General features: G+C 40.4%; 1 protein-coding gene across 6 annotated transcripts; it reads left to right on the forward strand.

Annotated features, from left to right (window-relative positions):
• The first annotated feature begins 86 nt into the window (after positions 1–86).
• Positions 87–23,117, forward strand: ESD (esterase D). Of its 6 annotated transcripts, none has more exons than XM_020788040.3 (9): positions 87–230; positions 5,780–5,855; positions 7,448–7,536; positions 11,179–11,277; positions 13,376–13,500; positions 14,349–14,468; positions 15,595–15,693; positions 19,967–20,134; positions 22,863–23,117. In XM_020788040.3, the coding sequence occupies exons 2-9, from the start codon at positions 5,788–5,790 to the stop codon at positions 22,941–22,943; spliced, it is 849 nt and encodes a 282-aa protein (XP_020643699.3). In that variant the 5' UTR covers positions 87–230; positions 5,780–5,787; the 3' UTR covers positions 22,944–23,117. The 6 variants fall into 6 exon arrangements, with proteins under 6 accessions (XP_020643699.3, XP_020643701.3, XP_020643698.3 ...); XM_020788042.3 differs by having other exon boundaries at positions 93–230; positions 5,783–5,855; XM_020788039.3 differs by having other exon boundaries at positions 97–306.
• The last annotated feature ends 1,283 nt before the right edge of the window (positions 23,118–24,400 follow it).

Consider the following 24,400-nt stretch of genomic DNA (forward strand, 5'->3'; position numbering starts at 1 on the left):
AAAGCCTCCTGGGAGATGGAGTTCTTCCGTTCCCACAGAGCGCCGCGGAGGATGGGACGTAGAAACGACAACTCCCATGAAGCAGCAGGGCAGGAGGGGGCGGACCCTACAGGGAGGCCGCCGTAGAAGCGTGAGGTTGCGGAGGGCAGCTTTCGGATTTTGCTTTCCTCTCCCCGGCGGGGGTCGATTGGGAAAGTTTCTGCACGAAGGTTAGAAGCCCAAGCGGGAAGGTAATTGCAGGCGGAGAAGCCGACGTGCGCCTGTTATTTTCCCCACGACTAGGGCTCACCGATCGTTAGATGTAAGGTGCAATTAAATTTCCTTTTTCGAAATAAGGGGCGGGGTGCATGGTCCCTTGTGCGCCCGCTCGGGCTGCTTTCCTCCGCTTGCCCTTGCATAACAACCAGGAATTGCATTGCTCGTAATAATCATCATCATGGCCAGTTGTTGAACTTGCCACGATTGTTCTTGCTGGGGTTGATGAACTCCTTCTGCGTCGGGGCCGCTGACGTTGCTGCAAAGTGAGCGGGGGGGGGGGGGAGGGAAAAGGATTCTTGCTCCAAAGTAGCTTACTGTGTAACGGGAAGAAGAGGAGGGAAAAAGATGAAGAGGGTGGGAGGAGAGGAACGAGAAAGAGGCAAGGATCCTCCCATATGTGGAGGAAGAGAGTGTACGGTATTACAGTATAGCCGCCTCCGGTCCTTTTACGGAGAAAATAAATAAATAAATAAAATGCTACTCGTTTTGGTTAATGGTCGGAAGGAGAAAACCGTTGGTTATAAACTTATACACGCGAAAAGTTTTACATAGGAACAAAGTTCGCCTAGATTTACTTGGAGGCTCCCAGTGCAGTCCTGAATAGGTTTGGTGAAAAATAAGCTCTATTGAGCAAGCCAAGCCAAGCCAGGCAAGGCCAAAGCCCAAAAAGGCCAAAGGCCAAAGCCAACCGCCAAAAGCCACGTTAGACTCTTCCAAAGTTAGTGGGCAGTAAATGACAAATGGCTTAGTTGTATCAGGGCTTTCTGGTTGCGTTGTTTTGAATGAAAGGAAGTGATAGAAGAGAGAACTGAAGTTTGGAATTGTTCACAGAGCTTTAAGGGTTTTGTCCACCCCTGGGTGGAGCAGGGGTGGTGGTGGAATGAGAATTGAACTTGTTGTTCACATTTTGTGGAAAAGCTTCCAGGAGCAAAAATATAATTGCCAAGTGGTTTGAACATTGAATAATTGTTGGACTTCTTTGTGGGTACCCAGTGTGGGTAATGGACTAGGACTTGGGAGACCTGGATTTTATTTCATACCCTGGGGTGTGTGGAACGGTTAAAACCATTCTTTAAATATCTGACCTTGAAAACCCTATTAAGGTAGCTATAAGTCAATTCTGACTTGATGGGCCCGTAACAAGGATTTCACTCCCCTCTGCCAGTTGCTCTGATAGAAGTCCAGAAAAGCGGACTTCCGGCTTGACACCGCAACGAGACAGCAGCAGGAGGACAGAGCTCTGTCCACTGGGCTGACATTCTGACCTGCTTGGGACACCAAACGGTGTCGGAACCACCCTGGAGGGGTGGTGAACCTGGGGAGAAGCCTGTTGATCACGGGGGGGGGGGGGGGGCAGCAGCCACCCTGTTCGATCCAGGAAACTCCCTAATCAGCCAACGGGCAGAAACAAGCAATCTTTGCTTGCCAAGTCATCGGTAGCCGACTAATGAGAACAACAATCAAGCGATATAACATCGTTACTACGAGTGAGATAACTAATTGCTTCTGATTACCCCTGGACAATACAGTTCCTATTTATAAGGGAAAGAACCTTCTATCACTCTCATGAATTATTAGCGGCAGATAATCTGGAGAGAGGATAGTTGATATGAAAAAATATTATGAAGATTAATTGGAATTAACTACTGTACTCATTCAAATACATTTAAATACTTTAAGAACATTATAATTTGGGAATTTTCTCATAAGTTATTATTAGACAAGTTTCGATGCATGTTCCAACTCTTGTTTTGTCTACCTGAACTCTTTTGGCGTAACGCCTAGAAACACTGACCTTGAACATTCCTGTTCATCTCCCTTTGATTGTTTTATGCTCGGCTGGATAAAATTAACCCTAAAGTGGTTTTTTCTTTAAACTGCACCTTGGCCCAAAGTAAACCTTTTGGAACTATCTCCAGAGACTTGGAATTTTAGTTTTTGTCGATGCAGAAATGTGGAAATTAGGCTACCAGGACATGGCTACAAACACAGAACTGAACTGTAAGGCTTGGCGCATCTGAATTTTGGTCCAGGCCTACTTAGCCAAACTGACTAGCTGGCATAAACCCGTGGAAATTAGGCCATCTGGCTGCGGATACAACTACTGCATTCTACATTGAATTGGACTGTGAGACTTGGCGACCTTGAACCTTGGCTTAAGCTGGTGGGTAGCTGGAACAGAATGGCACAAGGACAATTTTGGGAGGAAACAATCTGCTCTTCAGACAATACTAGAGATAGTGACATCCCACTATCAAGAGGCAAAATTATCCAATCAACATCGGGAAAATTATAGTCAACAAGCAGTTAGGAATAACGAAGAAGGAAATGTGCCAGATGATGTAGACCAATCCAGAGAGGAGCCGGAGGAAACTAGCCTAAAAGAAACCTCAACTTTGGACCAGAGGAGAGTACTAAGGGAAGACAAGGGGACAAAAACAGTAAAATTAACCAAAAAAAGCCTGGAAAACTCATCGAAGATAGACTAAGTGCTTAAAGAGCTAGTGGACACAAACCAGATGCACACAAAATGAAAATAGGGAAATGAGAGAGGGAATTACTTAGAAAGATGAAAGGGAAAAAATGAGAAGGGGCCCTTTAATGCTGGAAAACATGTATATATTTAACATCGAGAATTGTAAAAGGGTATACGGTATTCTTTATATTAAAAAGTAGAATTAAATTGAAATAAGGGAGCCCTAATCAGGATAAAGATGCAATATGGTGGTCTTTCATTTTAGGTAAACTAAACTAGATATAAAGCTGGAGTATGGACCTGGAACTACCTTTAATAAGAATGTTATTAGAAGACCTGAGAATATTGTATATTAGGAAAGTAGTGTTATGATAATAGCCATATTATATATCAAAATATGTATATGAATGGTTTGAATGTTTGAAAGATGTTTGGAATCTGGGGGATAATTGGGAAGATACTGACATGTAAAAAACATATAACTGTAAGCAAATATGTAACACGATGTTTGACAAGCACAAACTAATGTAGATAGGTTGAAAAACTAATAAAATGTTTATTAAAAAAAAGAAGTCCAGAAAAGCTACTCAGTGACTGAAATGAGGCAGAGATGTAAATTAGCTGTATAAGAGGAAAGTATCCTGTCTCTTTCTGCAGCACCTTGGAATGAAGTGTGTGTGGGGGGGGGGTAAACAGCAGCAGTTACAACAAAAGTGTACAGCTTATATACCGCCCCATAGCGCTTAAAGCACTCGCTGCACAGTTCACAAATTAGGTAGGCTACACATTGTCCTCCCCCCCTGGCCCTCAGCAAACTCACTTTACCCACCTCGGATGGGTGAAAACCTGAGTGAACTGCAAGCAGGCTACCTGGGATTGAATTTAGGTCCTGATCAGAGTTTGGGTCTATGGCTGTGTGAGAATTCGAACTCCAATCCCCAGAGTCCCCATTACTCTATCTACACAGAGTATCTTTAGTAAATGTTAGTACCTGTTATATGTTAATATGTGACTAACCATGTTATAGACTGCCTACATTAAATGAGTTTTAAATGTACATGACCAAAACGTGCCACATAGTTTTAGATAAATAGATAAAACCTTTATTGGCCTAAGTAGAAATTGGACATAGTCACGGTGATTTCTTAGGTAACTACATAAATAGGCATCAAGAGTGCAGGAAAGTGTTAGACATCCTTAAAGGGACAATGGTTTGTCTTCTAACAAGAGTATCAAGGAAGTCTGCGACTCTTTCTACAATGTCAGTCATCTCGGCCAGCAGCGTATAACGAACTTTATACAGATCTGACCCCCTTTCCAGCTTTAATAAAATTGAGGCTATCAACCTTGATCGGCCAGTCGAGTGAAGTGGGCAGTGCAAAAACATATGAACAAAGGTTTCTACCACCCACCCACCCCCGTTCACATGGGCAGTGCCTTTCAGAACAGGGAACTGCATTAAATCTGCCATATCATATAGCAGTAGGCATGACATTGCATCTGACCAAAGAAAAGGCCCCACATTTTGGGGATAGTTGAGCAAGGAAAAGTAGGCAGCAGGCTTGCCCATTTTAGGAGGAATATGGAAAAACAATGGTGAACAGAATTTATTGGCAGCACTACAAGGGTCCTGGAATTCAATATCCAAAATTCTTCTTTTAATAATTTGGAAAGCTAGCTCTTGACTTAGAGCTCCAAGGTGGTCATTATCTATACCAATTGATTTCAATTTTTTCAAGATGACCATTGACCCAAAAGGCATGACAGAGTCTTGCAGAAACTGGTATAATAAATGTCCATGCCTGAATTGTAATGGATACTTAACCAAAATTGGAATAATCTCAACCAAGCTACAGTCTGTATTAAAGATACTACGGACTCCAGACAGAGCACCTAGTAGGGCACACATCTAGGTAATCCTAACGCTTTGTGTAAGGAGGAGGTTGTAGCTGTTCAATCGATTGATCCATAGTTCTTGCCCAAACTTGGAAACCATAGAGGGCTTGTGGAATAATTTGGGACTTGAAAACTTGTAATGTTGCCGGGACAAACCATTTCCCTAAATTATAATAAAAACGCAGAATAGATTGGGTAGTGATCGTAGCTACATTTCTAGCCATTTTTCAATGGGGGACACCAAGAGTGTTTTTAATGGGAAAGAACACCTAAGTATTTATACTGTTTAACCTGTTCTATGTGATTTCCATTTAGGTTCCATTGAAATTGTTTCCCTGTTTTGGCAAAAACCAGCATTTTTGATTTATTATAATTTAATTGCATTTTATTTTTGCTCAGACACTCTGCACATCCATTAATCAGGCATTTTAGGTCTGGATGAGTGCAGGAAATGATGACTGCATCATCCACATATACAGTATGGGATGGGACGAGTTCCCAATTTGGGAGGGTGGCCATCATAGTTTGTCAGAAATGGTTCATAAAAAGGTTAAAGAGTAAGGGAGCCAGGATGCAGCCTTGTTTCACTCCCTTGTTAGTTGGTACCTGGTTGGTTACTTTCCCTCTCCGAGAAAGTCGAATCTGGCATGTTGTAGCAGAGTATTTTATTATAAGGAGGAGCAGTCTTTTATCAATGTCCAGATTTTCCAATTTGTCCCATAATAGTTGTCTGTCTATTGAATCAAAAGCTCCCTTTAAATCAAGGCTATATAGAGTTTGGCATTAGCATATTTTAATGTTTTATTAATAAGGTGCAAGAGCACCAAGCAATTGTTGATTGTGGACTTGCCTTTCATAAAACCAGCTTGCTCGGGGCCAAGAATATATTGATTGTCAGTCCAAGAAGTGAATTTGTTAAATAGATATTTTGCATATATTTTCCCCATCACTGATAGTAAGTTAATTGGCCTATAATTTTCTGGGAGGGAGGGATCCCATTTTAAAAAAATTTGTTTATTGTTTTAGCCGGTTGCCTAGCTGTTAAGAATTAATTCTGAAAATTAGTTGCTATATTATGTTTCCTTTTCTTTTTGTTCTCTTCTTTTTTAAAATTGTCCCATAAAACCAGTTTTTTCTTCTTCTTTTCAGCAGAGATCATGGCTTTGAAGGAAATTTCAACTAATAAATGTTTCGAGGGTTTTCAGAAAGTGTATGAGCATGACAGGTAGTATTTTACTTACTTAAATGATTTTATACCCTCCTCAGCTCTGTCGCTAAGGCTTTTCCTACGATGAAATTGCAATATAAACTATGAAAATATGAAAGCAATAAAAACAGCAGGTGAACAATTGGCCACGAAAGCTGTAAATGCCCTGTGCCCATCGGGTGAGCCTATTTGTGAAAGGAGTTAATGTAGGAGCTTGGCAGAGTAGATAAAAATCAATGGGGATTTTTTTTCTTTCAAATTTACATCAGACCAGTTTTCATTTTTATATTTTAAATGCCTTTTAAAAGTCCTGCATGATGCCACTGTTAATTTAAAATGTGTGATACATAATAGAGTTCATTCTGCAATATAAATTACGAATTCTAATTCTATAATATGAGACAATAAATGCATATATATATTTAAAAAAATTTTTAAATAGAATCCATCAGTTCTTTGACTGGGCCCTTGATTTTATGGAAATCTGCAAGCTTCTATATAGATTATTCGGGTTTAATCTTTCTGTCTCTCCATAACTCATTCTGTCAGATGTCAGAAAAACATGCAGTCGTTAAACTAGGTTTCCATCTCCAAAGATACATTCTTGTTAAAAACTGTTTGTGGAAATATTAGATCAGATTAGCACTGTTTTCCAACTACAACTGAAGTTACTCTTGGAGGGTTTTTCCCCTTCTTTCCCTCTATGTGGGAAATATCCAAAATTCTTGGAACCCTTATTAAAATCTCCAGGTTTGCTTTCAGCTGTTTCCTTCTGACTAAGTCTTATCCTGTGGAGCAGCAATCCTCTGGGCTTTTGTATAAACAAAGTCAAGTCCTTACTTCTTTCTCTCTGAAGGGAACAAAGTGGATTTGGAGTTAATAATAATAATAAAAAACGTAAGTTGCGACTCAGAGCATAACTTACCCATGAATAAATTCCACTGAACAAAATGGGACATAGAAACACACTGATTGTGTGATTGTGCATAGGATTATACTGTTTAACCTTGACTTCTCAAAAAATTGTGTTTAAATCTATTCTCTTATTTTATAATACTTCAGGAGACAGTAAAGCTTTTGGTGTGGTACAAGATAAAGGTTCTGAAAAAAAAAACTGTTATTTGATCTTACACTTTTTAAATGATCCCGCAATATTGTCCTGGATCATTGGGTTTTACGCTGCAAATGCTTATTGTCTGGCACAATCCTGGCTCATACACTGTACACACATACCCAATGGTCAATTCCCGTGGGTCTCCTCTGTTTCTGTTCAAAGCTTGTTATATATCTTCCCTTCTATGCTCACATGTCCAGATTCTTAGACGAGCTGTATCTTTTCCCAAATTCTGACATGTTCTAGTTTTAGTAATGTATTGCTAAATGTATTTAGTAATGTATTTAGTAAAGTATAAAATCCATTCATCATTGAATTTTTCACTTTGATTTTTCACTAACTTAAAAAATAAGTACAAAATACTTGAATCCCATCGCTAAGTTTGATAACTTAGCCATGGGATTTTTGGCTAAGTTTGATAACTTAAAAGTTATTGTGAAAACTATGATTGTTCTATTAGATTGCAGTTTCTACTAATGGAATTTGATTTTGACAGTGCGGAGCTGAAATGCAAAATGAAATTTGGAATTTATTTGCCACCAAAGGCACAAACGGAGAAATGTCCTGTATTATATTGGCTATCAGGTATGTATTTCGAGGCCGTCTTTGGAAATTATATCATAAAAGATTGAATTACTTGTGCTGTTTTGTTAGCATGAACTGAGCAGGCTTTTAAAAGTGGACTACAAAATATGAGTATGGATTTAAAGTTTTGGTATATTTGGACAAGTGTGTCACCTGCTGATGAAGTCTTTTGCCTATGGTATCAGCCGAACCTTAATAAAGACTTATGATTGGACAGAACTATTAGTTTGGAGCACACACATTCCAGAATCTTCTTAGTAAGATGCTTAGAATGTGAGACTCAAAGAGGCTCAATTTTGTGTTCAAATGAGCATGTTTCTTGTTTGGAGTGGCCAAAGTGCAAATGTAGCAGAAAGAACTCCCAGCACAGGCAAACGTCAAGAAATGTGTATTTTTACTCTTATTTTGTCTAGGAAAATCCCTTGCTATTTCTAGGGCATTTGGAAGGCAAATATATTTGCAGGCTCCAGGATTCCTATCCCCAAAAATGTTTATAATTTTTTTAAAAAATGTCTGTCCATTAGAGCAGTGGTCCCCAACCTTGGGCCTCCAGATGTTCTTGGACGTCAACTCCTAGAAATCCTGGCCAGCAGAGATGGTGGTGATGGCTTCTGGGAGTTGTAGTCTAAAAACATCTGGGGGCCCAAGACTGGGGACCACTGCATTAGAGGGCATGAGGAGGCATTTTCAGTATGAAAAAGAGAGTTGTGTTTTGTTGTTGAAGAACAAATATTTGGGGCTGGGCAAGGTATAGGAACAGATACAGCCCTCTGAGGTTTAGGAAAGAGAATGTGCACTCCTCTGAAGCTTACTCATCCCTGTTCTAGCCCTTTTGTTGTGGAAATATTTTTTTTAAATATAAACAGTGATTACAGACAGCTCTGTGGTTCAGGAAATGTTGCTTCCGAATCATTCCTAGTGTTTCCTGGTCTCTGGCCATCTATATGGTGTGTCTCGTCATTTATACTGTACTTCCTGCGTTCTACTATTTAGGGTAGGGCTTACCATTAGGAAGAATAAGGCAGCCTCTCCAGAGAGCAAATAAAGGGGGGGGGGGGCAACAGCCCTTGGCTGCTTCTTTCTGTTGGAGGACTAGAGTGGTCTATGCTACATAGCCTGTCCTGAACCCACTAAATTAATTTTCCACCTTAGGTATTTCCATCTATGGTGGTCACCTGTGTTATAGTCAAGGTTCCCACTAAGTTGGGCACGTTTGCGGGTGCGTGCAACTCCACCTCCCTCCGTGCAGCTCTCTTGTTCCTCCATGCAGCAATCGCATTTCACTCCTTTGGTTCATTTTGCGATGGAACCCTGCGTGGGGGGGGCAGAGTTGTGGGCGCATGCAGAGGTGAAGTTGCATGGGGGAGAAGCGGAGCCTCACCACCGGTGAAAATGAGAAGGGTACTTTGTTATTGTACTGAAACCGATGGTGCCGTGCATCTTGTTTTTAAAGTTGAACTGGAAAACAAGCTGGTTGAAAGCTTTTCTGTGGGTCAGCTATATGGCATTTAATCTTCCACTGTTGGATTTGCAGTGTTTTCTTTGCTTCATTCTCAAAGACTGATTTTTTTTTTTTTTGGAACACAAAATAGAGTCTGTTCTGCAATGCTGAAGCATGTCTTGATTAATCATTATGCTTTCCACGCCTTCGTTGGGTTCAATTGATTAACAAGCCATGTAAAAATAACACTTATCTCTTAAGATAATGTTTTTAGAGTCTTGAAAGTACTTCCTACGTTATCTTGTTCATCTTGTCGCATTACAAAGCAGAGAGACATATTTCTCAGCCGAGAAAAAAACAGGACCCTATAGCTTAATAAATCTTGCAGATAATTTCCACTTATAAAGAGCTCCTATACAATGTATTCGCGAAGGCTTTCACTGCCGGGATCTAATGGTTGTTGTGGGTTTTTCGGGCTCTTCGGCCATGTTCTGAAGGTTGTTCTTCCTAACGTTTCGCCAGTCTCTGTGGCTGGCATCTTCAGAGGACAGCACATAGGTGCCAGCTCTAAAAATACTCCTGGGAAGGAGTGACATTAGTCTGTTTCCTCAGAGCAAACTCTAGACCACTGCCACCCCTGGCTGTCTTTGTGCTGTGAAAATCTTGGTTTTCTTTTTTCACCGTTGCTGTGCTAATTCTTGTCAAAGGCGTGCAACTTTTCCAGAATTCTCCTGCCTTCCCCCACCATGCATATTTCTCCCATAGGAGACCCAGTTACAGCTCAACAGTTGTATGTCCCGTGGGGGTGTTTCTTAACACGTTACCTACATAATGTATTTTTATAGTAGCTGTAGGGATAATGAGCTCTCCCCAAATGCAGATTATTTGCTCCTTGATTTCCTTCTCAGCTCCCTTTGAATGTTATCCAAGTGTTGCTGAGCTTTATCCTTGAAAAGCAAATTTGAATTGTTTTTCAGATACAGTGGTGCCTCGCTTAATGGCGATAATCAGTTCCAGGAAAATCGCTGTTAAGCGAAAACGTCGTAAAGCGAAAATAAAAAGCCCATTGAAATGCATTGAAAACCGTTCATTGTGTTCCAGTGTGCTAAAAACTCACAGTCCAGCGAAGATCCTCCATACGGCGGCCATTTTCTGTGCCTGTATAGCGAGGAATCCGTCCCTAGACACAGCGGGGAGCCAATTACCCGGCGGCCATTTGGAACCGCCGATCAGCTGTTTAAAAAACATTGTTTTGTGAAGAATTGGTTCCCGAAGCAGGGAACCGATCATCACAAAGCGAAAAAACCCTATTTAGACCATCGTTTTGCGATCGCAAAAGCGATTGCAAAAATGTCATCATGAAACGGATTCGTCGTAATACGGGGTAATCGTAAACCTGGCACAACTGTACTGTTTATGTACAGGGCCGTAAGAGGTAGGATGCATATCGCTCCCCACTGTTCTGTGGTTAAAAAATAGTGAACTCTATTAACATCATATCAAAATTTTAGAATTTCACTTGATACAGCCTCTTCTACCACCAGTATGTGAGCCCTCCCCTTCCCTCCCCCAAACAAGATTATCCACAGCGGAACGTGACCATTGGCAGAAAAATATTTTGAAAGCAAATTGTGCCCATATTTTTTCTGTTCCTTTGTGGTTGCATACGAACAGAGGCAGACGAAGCATAAACGTTTTGGCTGTTGTTTTACTGTAGCTTCCGTGAGCCTTAGACCGCACAGCCAGTGGTGAGGAATGCTGGGAACTGTAGTCCAACAACATCTGGATGGCTTTATTTTGTCCACTCCTACTTTCCTACTCTTGCTTGATGAGATCCTGAGATTCTCCTGGTTCTTCCCCAAATGCCACATCCTAATCCTGTCATGTAGGGTTTTGGTGTCTTTGATCATTAATAATTGATCTCTCTCTTTGTATGTGAAGAGAATGTAAAAAAGGAAGGTGTAGATTCTCATCATCATCATCTTAGAACTGTAGACCTGGAAGGGACTCTATGGATCATCGAATCCAGCTTTTGTCAAGGAGGTACAGTGGGGAACCAAACTCCCAACCTTTGGCTCCACAGTTGGATGCCTAAACTACTGAGCTATCCAGGAGTTACCTGGTGACTCAAAGAAGTTCGCACTTGTGACCCAGAATGCTGTGGGCACCATGCTTATTCTTGCACTATTCTATCTTTCCAGGGTTAACGTGCACAGAACAAAATTTTATAACAAAAGCAGGCATCCACCAAGCTGCTGCTGAACATGGTCTTGTTGTAGTTGCTCCAGACACCAGCCCGCGTAAGTTCTGCTTCACCAATGAGCTTCCCATGAAATGCCTTTGCCATCAATTTTCTGAAGCTTTTAATTTTGCTCATAAATTTAAGCTGAACTGTGTACCGAAATCTAATACAGCATTTATTTATTTATTTATTTATTTATTCATTCATTCATTCGTTTGTTTGTTTGTTTGTTTGTTTGTTTGTTTGTTTGTTTGTTTGTTTGTTTGTTTGTTTGTTTGATTTATATGCCGCCCACACTACCTGAAGGTCTCTGGGCGGTTTACAACATTTAAAATACAATAAAAAGGCAAAATCTTAAATGTAGTGAGAACACATCTTCTATGAATGCTTAATTTTTGGCTTACTTCAAAATTAGCTTCAAGGAATTGGCTTGGATTAGCTTCCCAATAGGTTATACATAGAAATTACATATTAAAACTCTGTAGAAAGTGGGAAGTTAGATAAAGGTGGCTGGAGGAAAGTTGCTTAACCATGGATTAAACACATTGGGATTTTAATAGTTACTTCTACTCACATGGATGGAGCAGAACAAAACCTAGACAAATGAAAGAAAATATTATTTGAATTCCTCCAACCACTAAGTGGGGAGCTCTGGAGGTAACTGGTGGGGTGACATTTCTGTATAGGTATGGTCCTGTAGAAACCATCTTCAGGTAGGGTATGGCATGCTGGTTACACAAACTTTTAAATTAAAAACAAATGTTAATCACTGGGGAAAGGAAAGGAGAGGCAAGGTTTCCTTTCAACAGTGTATAAAGCCGACTGGAAAGCAGTGCTAAAGCAGTTCTTACCGCAACTTATCTCATGATCTGATTTGCACTGGATGGATTCTGACTTTAGCCTAGCTCTATTCTCTTCTAACCTCCAATTCCCACAATAGAATGAGATGCTTAATTCGCAGCATTCTATCTCAACATCACCTCTTTATATTTCTGGATATGAACGACGTTAGAAATGGAGGAGACCAGCAAGAGCTTCAGCTAAGCCAGCAGGCAATCAGAAAACTGTCACAATGTCTTTGCCATGTCTTTGCCATGTAGAAGCAATCCCAATAAGAAATAATTATGTGTGTGTGTGTCCTAATTCACGAGTGGAGGACATCTACCCCTCCAGATGTTTCACTCTTCAACTCCCAGATGTTGGACACAGCACAGTAATTGTAAGGAATTTGGGAAGTTATAGTCAAAAATATCCAGAAGGCCTGCAATTTGCTATCCCTGCTCTGACGAGTTTTAAGATTCCGGCTGAAATAGATGTTGCTGAACAGCCCTGCTAGCAACTAGATTTAGTGACAGATTCCTCTGAGAGTTAGGGCTTCCAGAGTGTATCTGCAACTAGATTAACAATGAAATTTTGCATGTTTATTACACATTGGAAGTCACTACTGCCAACATATATTTAGGCTCAATCTGTACAGCCAGTCTTAGTAGCCATCTTACTGGGTGAGAATCTAAGAGATACAAACTAAAGCAGAGCTGGGAAATTCTCCTCCTCTTTTTCTTTCTTTCTTTCTTTTTATTACAGTTTCCGGTAAGGAGATGGCAAAGGCTTCTGGGAGTTGTAGTTCAATAACATCTGGAGGCCCAAGGTTGGGGACCCCTGCTCTAGCTAGTTCTGGGGAGAAAAAAAGTTTCCAGAGTCAAAGTTGGATTGCAGCATCAATCAAAAATGGCTCACATTTCTTCCTATAGGCAAGCCTATATGTTTTTTGCTTTGGAAGAATGCAGTTGCCTAAGTAATAGAGATTCAGGGACTTCATCTGTGCTCTTTTCTGGGAAAGCAGCATATAGACTGAACATGTATCTTTTCCTCCAGTACAAATGTCAGACACTAGGGTCCTCAATTACACACTCTTCAAGCTGATCTTTCAGCCAGTCCCTCTGAGCATGTCGGCTTTTCTGCTCGGCAGCCCATTTGAAGAGACCTCCTGGGTTGTCGGGCGAATTTTCTGCCCAACGAACGGAACCTGTCTTGCTTTGTTGAAGAAGGAGGGGGAACCACAGCCTGCCTCTTTCCCATGAAGAAGAAATGTCAGTACCTATTTCTGTATTTCTGGATGGTGTTTTATCCATATTGAATGTCTCTGTTCATGACAGGAGGGTGCAATATTAAAGGAGAAGATGAGAGCTGGGATTTTGGCAGTGGAGCTGGTTTTTACGTAGATGCCACTGAAGAACCGTGGAAGACGAATTATCGCATGTACTCTTACATAAAGGATGAGGTGATTCAAATACCCCCTGTCTCGGAATTTCTGTGGAATGGCACTCCATACATTCTTGTGAACCTTTATCATTTAACTTGCTTTCTTTGATTAGTACCTTATACACAGTCACATAGGGTCATGTGGGATTCATGCTTGCAGAACCTCTCCTCATGACAGCATCCAAAGGGACTGGGAGGAAAAGAGGTAACAGCGCGGGTGTATTTATCTCCATAGCTGACCAAGAGGTGGCTGTGTTTTAGAGGCTGGCAGACGATGATTCAAAGGAAGACCACTGTGTGCACCATGGATGGTTGCATGTACTTGGTGGGCAAAGAGAATGCTGGCTTTTGAGTCTCTCTCTTCCCTTCTCTCCCTCCCCATTCTTCCCCCAAATTGAGCCAAACCGTCTGAGAGCATATGGTGCAGCTATTTGGTTGAAACCAAACCCCTCAACGTCTGGTCAGTTTCTCGATGGGGGATCACCAGGGTTTCTCACAGCCCATCTTGACTTCCATGGTGAAAAATAAATGAAGCAACTATATAAAATAGGAAATAAAACATCTGAGCAGGCAGGAATAGGGTTGCTGTTTGAACTCTGCCTATCTTTCTAGCTCAGCCTCAGCCCTGAAACTAGGTTCTAGTGGACATCCCCAAGCCAAGGAGAAGCTGGCTAATAAATTCTCCACTTGTAGCTGGTATAAAATATAGACTGGTGAGCATCAGATGTGCGTTTTCTAGATATTGTAGCAAAAAAATAAGGAAAACTTGTTCTGCTGAAATGGAATGCAGCAATGCCTATTTTCAACCTCTGTGGGTCAAAATGCGAAGGCACTTGCGTCTCTTCCCTTCCCAATGATGTTTTTCAGTTACCCAACCTGATAAATGCCAATTTCCCGGTTGACTCTGGAAGGATGTCTATTTCAGGCCACTCCATGGGAGGCCATGGTGCTCTGATCCTTGCTCTGAAGAATCCCGGAAGATACAAAGTAAGAATCTGAAGCTTAAATTATGTCAAGGGAAATCAAAGAATTAGAGAGGATGGGGGAAAAATAGATATAGTGTTCCTGAAAAACAAAGAGGAGCAAGATTGCAGATTCTATGCCTGTCTGCCTGAGAGTAAGATTTGTTCAATTTATTGGGAGTTGCTTCTCAGTGTACAGGCTTAGGGTTGCACCGACAGTTTTGAAAAAGAATTAAACATCTTTTAATGGTTTTTCTAAGGAAATAGTAGGGGTTCAAGAGAGATGTGGAGAGGATTGTATGGTAAATGGTCTCAGTTTTGAGTATGCCAGCAACAATCAGGTTATTGTGTTTTTCTGTTATCTTTTCCTCCCTCCCGTGTATGTTAAAGAAGCTGTGATGCACTATTGTTGCAAAAAAGCAAACAAACAAAAAACAAAAGCAGTATAGAGAATTTATTAGAAATTTTAGGAATCCAGTATTTAGAGGAAGTATTGCACTTGGACTGTAATATATTTTCCCTGAGCTTCTTGGAAATCAGCCGGGAGGCTGGAGGCCTCATAGGGGGTCCTATGTTAGAGAATGACACAGTCTTGAACAGTGGAGGTGTATTGATGAACGGAGACAGAATAGCTTATGTTTTTAACCCAGAAACCTAATAAACAGTCTTTGCTATTAATTAAATTAGACTTTTGGAAGAAGCAGATATTCCTTTTTGATAGAGATGTCTTTGTAAATCCTGACATGGATAATCAGCTGTCAAATTACTTCTGACTTGTAAAAGCAGGTTATTTTGCAGTTTTGAAAGTATGAATGGGGCCGTAAAAAGTATATATGTATTACGCTAGAAGTCCTAGCTGTTGTCATATAAATCACATCCTAAGATAATCTTGTTTTGGTGCATCTCTAAATAGTATATGTATATTTTGGCTACAGCTAGGATTAAGTGTGTACTGTGTTCGTGAAGCATCCATAGGTGAATTAAGAGTGGCTCAACATGGCTTTCCCCATTCCTGACAAAAGTGGAAAAATCAGCAGCTGTGTTCTCAGACCTTTCAAAGTTCAGCTTTAGGATTCACAATTGTTGAGGGAAGTCATTGCCAGATTTTAGCACAAGAGTATGATTTTTTTTTACCTTCAATTTCTACATAGTCTGTTTCAGCCTTCGCTCCGATCTGCAATCCAGTTCAGTGTCCATGGGGAAAGAAGGCCTTTGGTGGATACTTAGGATCAAATGCGAAAGACTGGGAGGTATGCATTGGAAATTACAGGAATATTTTTACTTAACAGGGAGGGGTGGGAATCCTAACCTCAGTAGGACCCCCCCCCCCCCAACCAACCACCTCTCTCATAACAAGTGAGAAGTGAACTTCTTGGAAGTAAATGTCTTCTTTTTCCTCTTGAAAGCAGCAGGTGTTACTGGTCTAGTTCCAGAAGGGTTGTCCCTATGACAGATAGTGCCCTTGGTGAGGAAGGCTTTCACCATTCTACTCAACAGTGTTGCAGTGGAGCTGAATTAATCACTATCATCCATCTTAGAACTGTAGGGCTGGAAAGGACCTTATGGATCACAGAGTCCATCCCCTATCAAGGAGGCACCTTGGGGAAATCACACTCCCAACCTCTGGCTCTGCAGCCAGATGCCTAAGCCACTGAGCTGCCCAGCCAGTTCAATAAACACAGAATCCTAAGACCTAGCAAAACAAAGCTTTATTGTGCTGGGTTTTATTGAGAATAAACGCCATCAAACTTGATAATGAAAATGAAACATATTTCAGAGATAAATGACAGATTTTAAAAGCGATTTATTTATTTCTGTTAAAATAATAAATAAAAATATACTGATGCTTTGTGAAACCCTAGCTCAATGCAAGGACAAAACCAGGAAAGAGACCAGACCTTTGCAATGAACCAGGTTGCAAAGATCCAGCTTGCCTCACAGTGTTTATTTTTTAAATATGTTAACTGAAAAAATCTATTTCTGAAAGAAAACACAGCACTGCTAACACAACCCCCCCCCGGAAATATTAATTTCCACTCACCTGATTTCCCCACGCCAAGAATACACATAGGATGAATGAAGTGGTGTCAATGTTATGCCTTCTCATTAAGTTACATAAGTTAATTACAAGTAACTAATTATCTGTAACCAGTTACTTCCAAGGTCGCATGTGTCTCCCTCCTTTCTGGTAGCTTATGAAGTTAGATATGTAGGTGATTGTTATGGCCTTTTGACAAAACCAGGAAAGAGACCAGACCTTTGCAATGAACCAGGTTGCAAAGATCCAGCTTGCCTCACAGTGTTTATTTTTTAAATATATTAACTGAAAAAAACTATTTCTGAAAGAAAACACAGCTCTGCTAACACAACCCCCCCCCCCGCAAATATTAATTTCCACTCACCTGATTTCCCCACACCTAGAATACACATAGGATAAATGAAGTGGTGTCAATGTTATGCCTTCTCATTAAGTTACATAAGTTAGTTACATAAGTTAATTACAAGTAACTAATTATTTGTAACTAGTTACTTCCAAGGTCACATGTGTCTCCCTCCTTTCTGGTAGCTTATGAATTTAGATATGTAGGTGATTGTTATGGCCTTTTCACAACACCAGGAAAGAGACCAGACCTTTGCAATGAACCAGGTTGCAAAGATCCAGCTTGCCTCACAGTGTTTATTTTTTAAATATCTTAACTGAAAAAAATCTATTTCTGAAAGAAAACACAGCACTGCTAACACAACCCCCCCCCCCGGAAATATTAATTTCCACTCACCTGATTTCCCGACGCCAAGAATACACATAGGATAAATGAAGCGGTGTCAATGTTATGCCTTCTCATTAAGTTATATAAGTTAGTTACATAAGTTAATTACAAGTAACTAATTATTTGTAACTAGTTACAACCAAGGTCACATGTGTCTCCCTCCTTTCTGGTAGCTTATGAAGTTAGATATGTAGGGGATTGTTATGACCTTTGGACAAAACCAGGAAAGAGACCAGATCTTTGCAGTGAACCAGGTTGCAAAGATACAGCTTGCCTCAGTGTTTATTTTTTTAATATCTTAACTGAAAAAATCTATTTCTGAAAGAAAACACAGCACTGCTAACAGAACCCCCCCCCCCCCGGAAATATTAATTTCCACTCACCTGATTTCCCCACGTCAAGAATAAATGAAGTGGTGTCAATGTTATGCCTTCTCATTAAGTTACATAAGTTAGTTACATAAGTTAATTACAAGTAACTAATTATTTGGAACCAGTTACTTCCAAGGTCACATGTGTCTCCCTCCTTTCTGGTAGTTTATGAAGTTAGATATGTAGGTGATTGTTATGGCCGTTTGACTAAACCAGGAAAGAGACCAAACCTTTGCAATGAACCAGGTTGCAAAGATCTAGCTTGCCTCACAGTGTTTATTTTTTAAATATCTTAACTGAAAAAATCTATTTCGAAACGAAAACACAGCTCTGCTAACACAACCCCCCCCCCCCCCCGGAAATATTAATTTCCACTCACCTGATTTCCCCACGCCAAGAATACACATAGGATAAATGAAGTGGTGTCAATGTTATGCCTTCTCATTAAGTTACATAAGTTAGTTACAAAAGTTAATTACAAGTAACTAATTATTTGTAACCAGTTACTTCCAAGGTCACATGTGTCTCCCTCTTTTCTGGTAGCTTATGAAGTTAGATATGTAGGTGATTGTTATGGCCTTTTCACAAAACCAGGAAAGAAACCAGACCTTTGCAATGAACCAGGTTGCAAAGATCCAGCTTGCCTCACAGTGTTTATTTTTTAAATATCTTAACTGAAAAAAATCTATTTCTGAAAGAAAACAGCACTGCTAACAGAACCCCCCCCCCCCCGGAAATATTAATTTCCACTCACCTGATTTCCCCACGCCAAGAATACACATAGGATAAATGAAGTGGTGTCAATGTTATGCCTTCTCATTAAGTTACATAAGTTAGTTACAAAAGTTAATTACAAGTAACTAATTATTTGTAACAAGTTACTTCCAAGGTCACATGTGTTTCCCTCCTTTCTGGTAGCTTATGAAGTTAGATATGTAGGTGATTGTTATGGCCTTTTGACAAAACCAGGAAAGAGACCAGACCTTTGCAGTGAACCAGGTTGCAAAGATACAGCTTGCCTCAGTGTTTATTTTTTTAATATCTTAACTGAAAAAATCTATTTCTGAAAGAAAACACAGCACTGCTAACACAACCCCCCCCTCGGAAATATGAATTTCCACTCACCTGATTTCCCCACACCAAGAATACACATAGGATAAATGAAGTGGTGTCAATGTTATGCCTTCTCATTAAGTTACATAAGTTAGTTACATAAGTTAATTACAAGTAACTAATTATTTGTAACCAGTTACTTCCAAGGTCACATGTGTCTCCCTCCTTTCTGGTAGCTTATGAAGTTAGATATGTAGGGGATTGTTATGACCTTTGGACAAAACCAGGAAAGAGACCAGATCTTTGCAGTGAACCAGGTTGCAAATATCCAGCTTGCCTCAGTGTTTATTTTTTTAATATCTTAACTGAAAAAATCTATTTCTGAAAGAAAACACAGCACTGCTAACAGAACCCCCCCCCCCCCGGAAATATTAATTTCCACTCACCTGATTTCCCCACGCCAAGAATAAATGAAGTGGTGTCAATGTTATGCCTTCTCATTAAGTTACATAAGTTAGTTACATAAGTTAATTACAAGTAACTAATTATTTGGAACCAGTTACTTCCAAGGTCACATGTGTCTCCCTCCTTTCTGGTAGTTTATGAAGTTAGATATGTAGGTGATTGTTATGGCCGTTTGACTAAACCAGGAAAGAGACCAAACCTTTGCAATGAACCAGGTTGCAAAGATCCAGCTTGCCTCACAGTGTTTATTTTTTAAATATGTTAACTGAAAAAAACTATTTCCGAAAGAAAACACAGCTCTGCTAACACAACCCCCCCCGGAAATATTAATTTCCACTCACCTGATTTCCCCACGCCAAGAATACACATAGGATGAATGAAGTGGTGTCAATGTTATGCCTTCTCATTAAGTTGCATAAGTTAATTACAAAAGTTAATTACAAGTAACTAATTATTTGTAACCAGTTACTTCCAAGGTCATATGTGTCTACCTCCTTTCTGGTAGTTTATGAAGCTAGATATGTAGGTGATTGTTATGGCCTTTTGACAAAATCACAAAGTCACTGAACTAAGGTTATCACCTTCAGCTCAGTGCTTTTTGGGGAAAAGAGGGTGCATAATCAGAATATGTGTTTTTATTCCTCAGATGAGTAATTTGTGTAACAGCCATTATATCAGTCATATCGTATTGTTATTAGCTTAGTCTATGTTGTGTTTCAGTGTTAGGTAAATTGCAAAGGAAATTGGCTCTTTCTGTTGATTGTTCTTGCCATCCATCCACCTACCCAACCACTCCCACAGGACTTTTAAAGCCCTTGCAAGACTCCCACCATGATTGGAAGTGAACCTGTCTTTGTCTTTTGCAGGCATATGATGCTACCCACATTGTGAAGTCTTACGAAGGTGCCCCTTTAGATATCCTGATTGATCAAGGCAAAGATGACCAGTTCCTTTCTGCAGGGCAGTTGCTGCCTGACAATTTCATCGCTGCCTGCACAGAACGTAAAGTCCCAGTTGTCTTCAGAATGCAGCAGGTAAATGCCTGCAAAGTTGTGTGTTCTGAGGTTTAAATTTCAGTAGCAAACAACGATTTTGGCTTTTTCTTTCTTCTGAAGGAAGAGGCAGCATTTTAATTTTTTTAATAATAATAATAATAATAATAATAATAATAATAATAATAATAATAATAATAATAATAATAATAATAATACAGTGGTGCCCCGTATAGCGAGGTTAATCCGTTCCGGATTAACCTTCACTATACGAAAACATCGCTGTGCGGGTAAGTAAAACCTATTGGAACGCATTAAACTTAGTTTAATGCGTTCCAATAAGTGTGCAAACTTACCCCTCCAGCGATGTTTTCGCGTCCGGCGGCCATTTTGGAGCTGCCGATCAGCTGATCGGCGGCTCCAAAATGGCCGCGGATGACCCGAAATGGCCCCTATCAGCGTTTTCGCGACCTCCGTAAGCAAGGGGAGGGCGCGAAAACGCTGATAGGGGCCATTTCGGGTCATGCGGCGGCCATTTTGGAGCCGCCGATCAGCTGATCGGCAGCTCCAAAATGGCCGCCGGAGCCCCAATCGTCGCAAAGCGAGTGCGGCGATTGGGGCTGATCCGTATAGCGATCCCCAAAAAGGGATCGCTATACGGATTTTTCGTTAAATGGTGCACTCGTTAAGCGAGGCACCACTGTAATAGCTGCTTATATATCGCCCCCATAGTGCTTTGAGCACTCTCTAAGTGGTTTACAATGTGATTATTCTGCCTACACCTTGGCCGCTCCCCCAATAGCTGGGTACTCAATTTACCAACTTCAGAAGGATGGAAGGTTGAGTGATCCTCGAGCTGGCTATCTGGGATTAAACTCAGGACATGAATAGTGTTTTGTACAGTACAGCGTTTTAACCACTGTGCCACATGGCAGTTTTACTAAGATGTAGTTATATAATTCCTTTTTACCGTCACCCCAAATCTTGAAACAATTCAAAGAAAATTTTTAAAAAAATGTAAACATCATTTTAATATTTAGAAACAACATTCCAAAAACTTTTAAAAACTAAAAAGCTCTTTAAGAACTGGAAAAGCTTTGCAAAGGAGAATATTCTCCTTCTCTGGAGTAACAATTAAAAAAAACCCACCACCTCTTGCTTGAGCAAGAAATCTGTAGACTTCCATCAGTTCTGTGGCTCAAATGCAAGCCTAGAGTTGACAGGAATTACAGTCCAAGTACATTTGGAGGGCCACATGCTCTGCAGTACTGCTGTAAAAATGGCACAGAAAGACCAGGATTCTTCTTGATAGATTATCTTAATTTAGTTTGGTAGACCGTGCTTAACCTCCTGCTTCATCTCCAGATAGTGTCACTGAATGACCATGCAAAGTCACCAATAGTGTGACTAGATGACCAAGTTAGATCTTTTGGGCAAAATTAGGTTGCTTAAATTTGTACAGAGGTATGCTATTTGTTGTGATTCTTGCATTCATAAGCAAGAATTAGATGGTTTCGGGTCAGGAAACCACACAGCACCTCAAGCAATGCTGTTTAGCTCTTCCTTTCCTTTAAATAGAAAGAGGGAAAAGGGGAAAACCATGGAAAGATCCCTTTCTTATCCCCTTTTATCTCCTCCATGAGGGAGTGGGAGGAAGTTTTTTTTCTCTAAGTGGCGTAGTGCATCAGCACTGCCTTACAAAGACTTTTTTTTTAAAAAAAGAACAGCTTATTTTTTCCCCCTCCACAGGGAAGTGGGAGGAAGCTTTCAGTTTTTAATTTTTTTTCCTCTAAGTGGTATAGTGCATCAGCACTGCATTACAAAGGCTTTTAAAACACACACACACAGAGGTTTGCTTCTTTTTTCTTCCCCACTGCAGGGAAGTGGGAGGAAGCTTTCAGTTTCCCAAGACCATGAACCAGCTTAGCAGATAACTTAAGCCATCTACTTTGGTTCAATCCTAATGATTACATATGCTAGAACTGCACCAAAATAGAGTGATTTATCGAATATTTAAAATATTTTAACCTTGCAGCAACAAAGAAAGCCCACTCCTGTGTCCCCACCAAACATACCTGTGAAGTTGACAGGACTGAGTTGATTTTAACACCTGAGCCAGCTCATAATGGGGGATACGGTATTTGAGATAACTTGGGCCCATGCCATTTAGGGCTTTATAGGGTAGAACCAGCACTTTGAATTCTGCCCATGAATGGCTCAGCAGACAGTAGAGCTGCTATAACATAAGGGGGTGTTATGTGATCCCTGTAACCAGCTCCACGTAGCAGTGCCACATTTTGGATCTGCCAAAACTTTCTGGCACTTTCCAAAGGCAGTCCCCCATATAGTGCATTACAGTAATCCAGCCGGGATCTAACTGAACTATGTGTCAGCATGGCCAGATCAGACCTCTCTAGGAATAAGTGCAGCGCATGCACTAGTTTTAAGTGTGCAAATGCATTTCCTGCCACTGCTGAAACCTGGGTGTCCAGACTCAGAGATGAATCCAGGAGCACCTCTCAAGCTTCCTCAAGTTGTTGTGACAAGGTTTTCTGTCATGGAAGACAATACTTTCTTCATTTTAACAGGGATGTGAATGTAGGACAGTCTTCACAGGTTAACAGAAACATTTTTCTATCTGATGCTAGTAGCCCCATAGGATTCTTTTGTAGTCTTTCTTTCTTGAACAGTACTGTTTGAACTATTTGAGGAAATATCTGTCAGGAACCAGCTTAGCTTCCAAAACTGAATGTTTTTTTCTTCTCCTCAGGGCTACGATCACAGTTACTACTTTATAGCAACGTTCATTAATGACCATATCAGGCACCATGCGAAATACCTCAATGCTTAAATTGAGTACTTGCTGAGCTTCTCCTGTCAGTGGACATCAACTGAAGAAATCAATGGAAATGAAAAATAAGAGCCACATGGATTTCTGTTGTGCGCTGTCTTGAAATAATCTTAATTTTGTGTGTCTTTCAATGGAGTCTTGATTTGATGTCTCTGAATAAATATTTTGAAAAGACCTGCTGAATTTTGGATTAATTTCTGTTGGGCGATCAAAATGACAGTTTGTTAAACAGCAAACCTGGAAGCTGGCCCGGAAATGTCGAGGAACCGTCTTCTATTACTACTAGAGATGGGATATTCTTATTTGTAAATTAATACAAATATCCCCATCCCAAGGGCACCTAATGCGGGTCAAGCCCAGGCTGGGGGCAACCAAGCAGGGAGACGGCGGAACTACTTCCACATTTTGTGAGAAGAGCCAGGAGGCTGGTAGCGTGGTGGTGTGTGAGTGGACAGGCCGGTTCTGAGGGCTGGACCTGCATAAGGTACACCTGGGATGGGGAAATTTGTATACATACACCAGTATCCCCATCTCTAATTACTACTACTACTGCAAAAGGGATAATAATAGATTTACTTTGCTTCAGTTGAAGAAGATACCGAACAGACCATCTTATTGATTTTATGAATTTGATTTTATGAATTTGCTTGTAAAAGGTATAAGGGTTTCAGGGTGTCCTGTAATATATTATCTACAAACTATCTCTAGCTTTTGGACAGTTCTGAAAAACCCACAACAACCAGTTCTGAAAATGTTAACCTTGTATTTTCTATTCAAAATTATAAATTATTTAGGGAGGACGTGTTAATTCTCAGTCTCACCACTTGGCTTTGAAGCTCATTGGGTAGTCACTCTAAAACTGAATAACTCTCTTAGCCTAACTGGCTTTACAGGAATGTTCTAAGGTTAAACTGGAATATTTCCACCTTTCCTGTCCTGAGTTCTTTGGTGAGAATGGATACAGATGTGAGAGACACTAACTGTCCTTCTCAAAGCTATGGAAATTGGGAAATCAAGTTTGATTGTCTTAAAAATCTTTCCCACTCCTGATTCCCTGTGTATGCTCACATGTAACTGCATACATCTTCATGTTTACATCTTATTGGGCCTGTTGGTAAAGTAAGACGAAGAACCTTAGAGCTAGAAATGAACAGACGGAAAACAAAAATTCAAAACAGTCTCCAGCCTGCTAGAGTGAAAGTGGGGAGGGTGGTGGTTGTCAGCAGAGGAGGTAATCGGACACTTCCTATTGTAACTATTAAGAACAATGGATAGATCGATAAGCACCAGGATTCCAAAGAAGAAATGGTGGGAAAATGGTTTCTTAAAAGTGAAGGCCAGAAATATCAAACTGAAAAATGCACAGGGTTAGGATTATGAATGTAATGCCAGTCGTTGCTCTAAACATTGTGATGTTATAACCTCAATGACTGACAATACGAGTACTGTACTGTGGT

Source organism: Pogona vitticeps, chromosome 1 (assembly GCF_051106095.1).
Source record: "Pogona vitticeps strain Pit_001003342236 chromosome 1, PviZW2.1, whole genome shotgun sequence".
NCBI classification, from domain to species: Eukaryota; Metazoa; Chordata; class Lepidosauria; order Squamata; family Agamidae; genus Pogona; species Pogona vitticeps.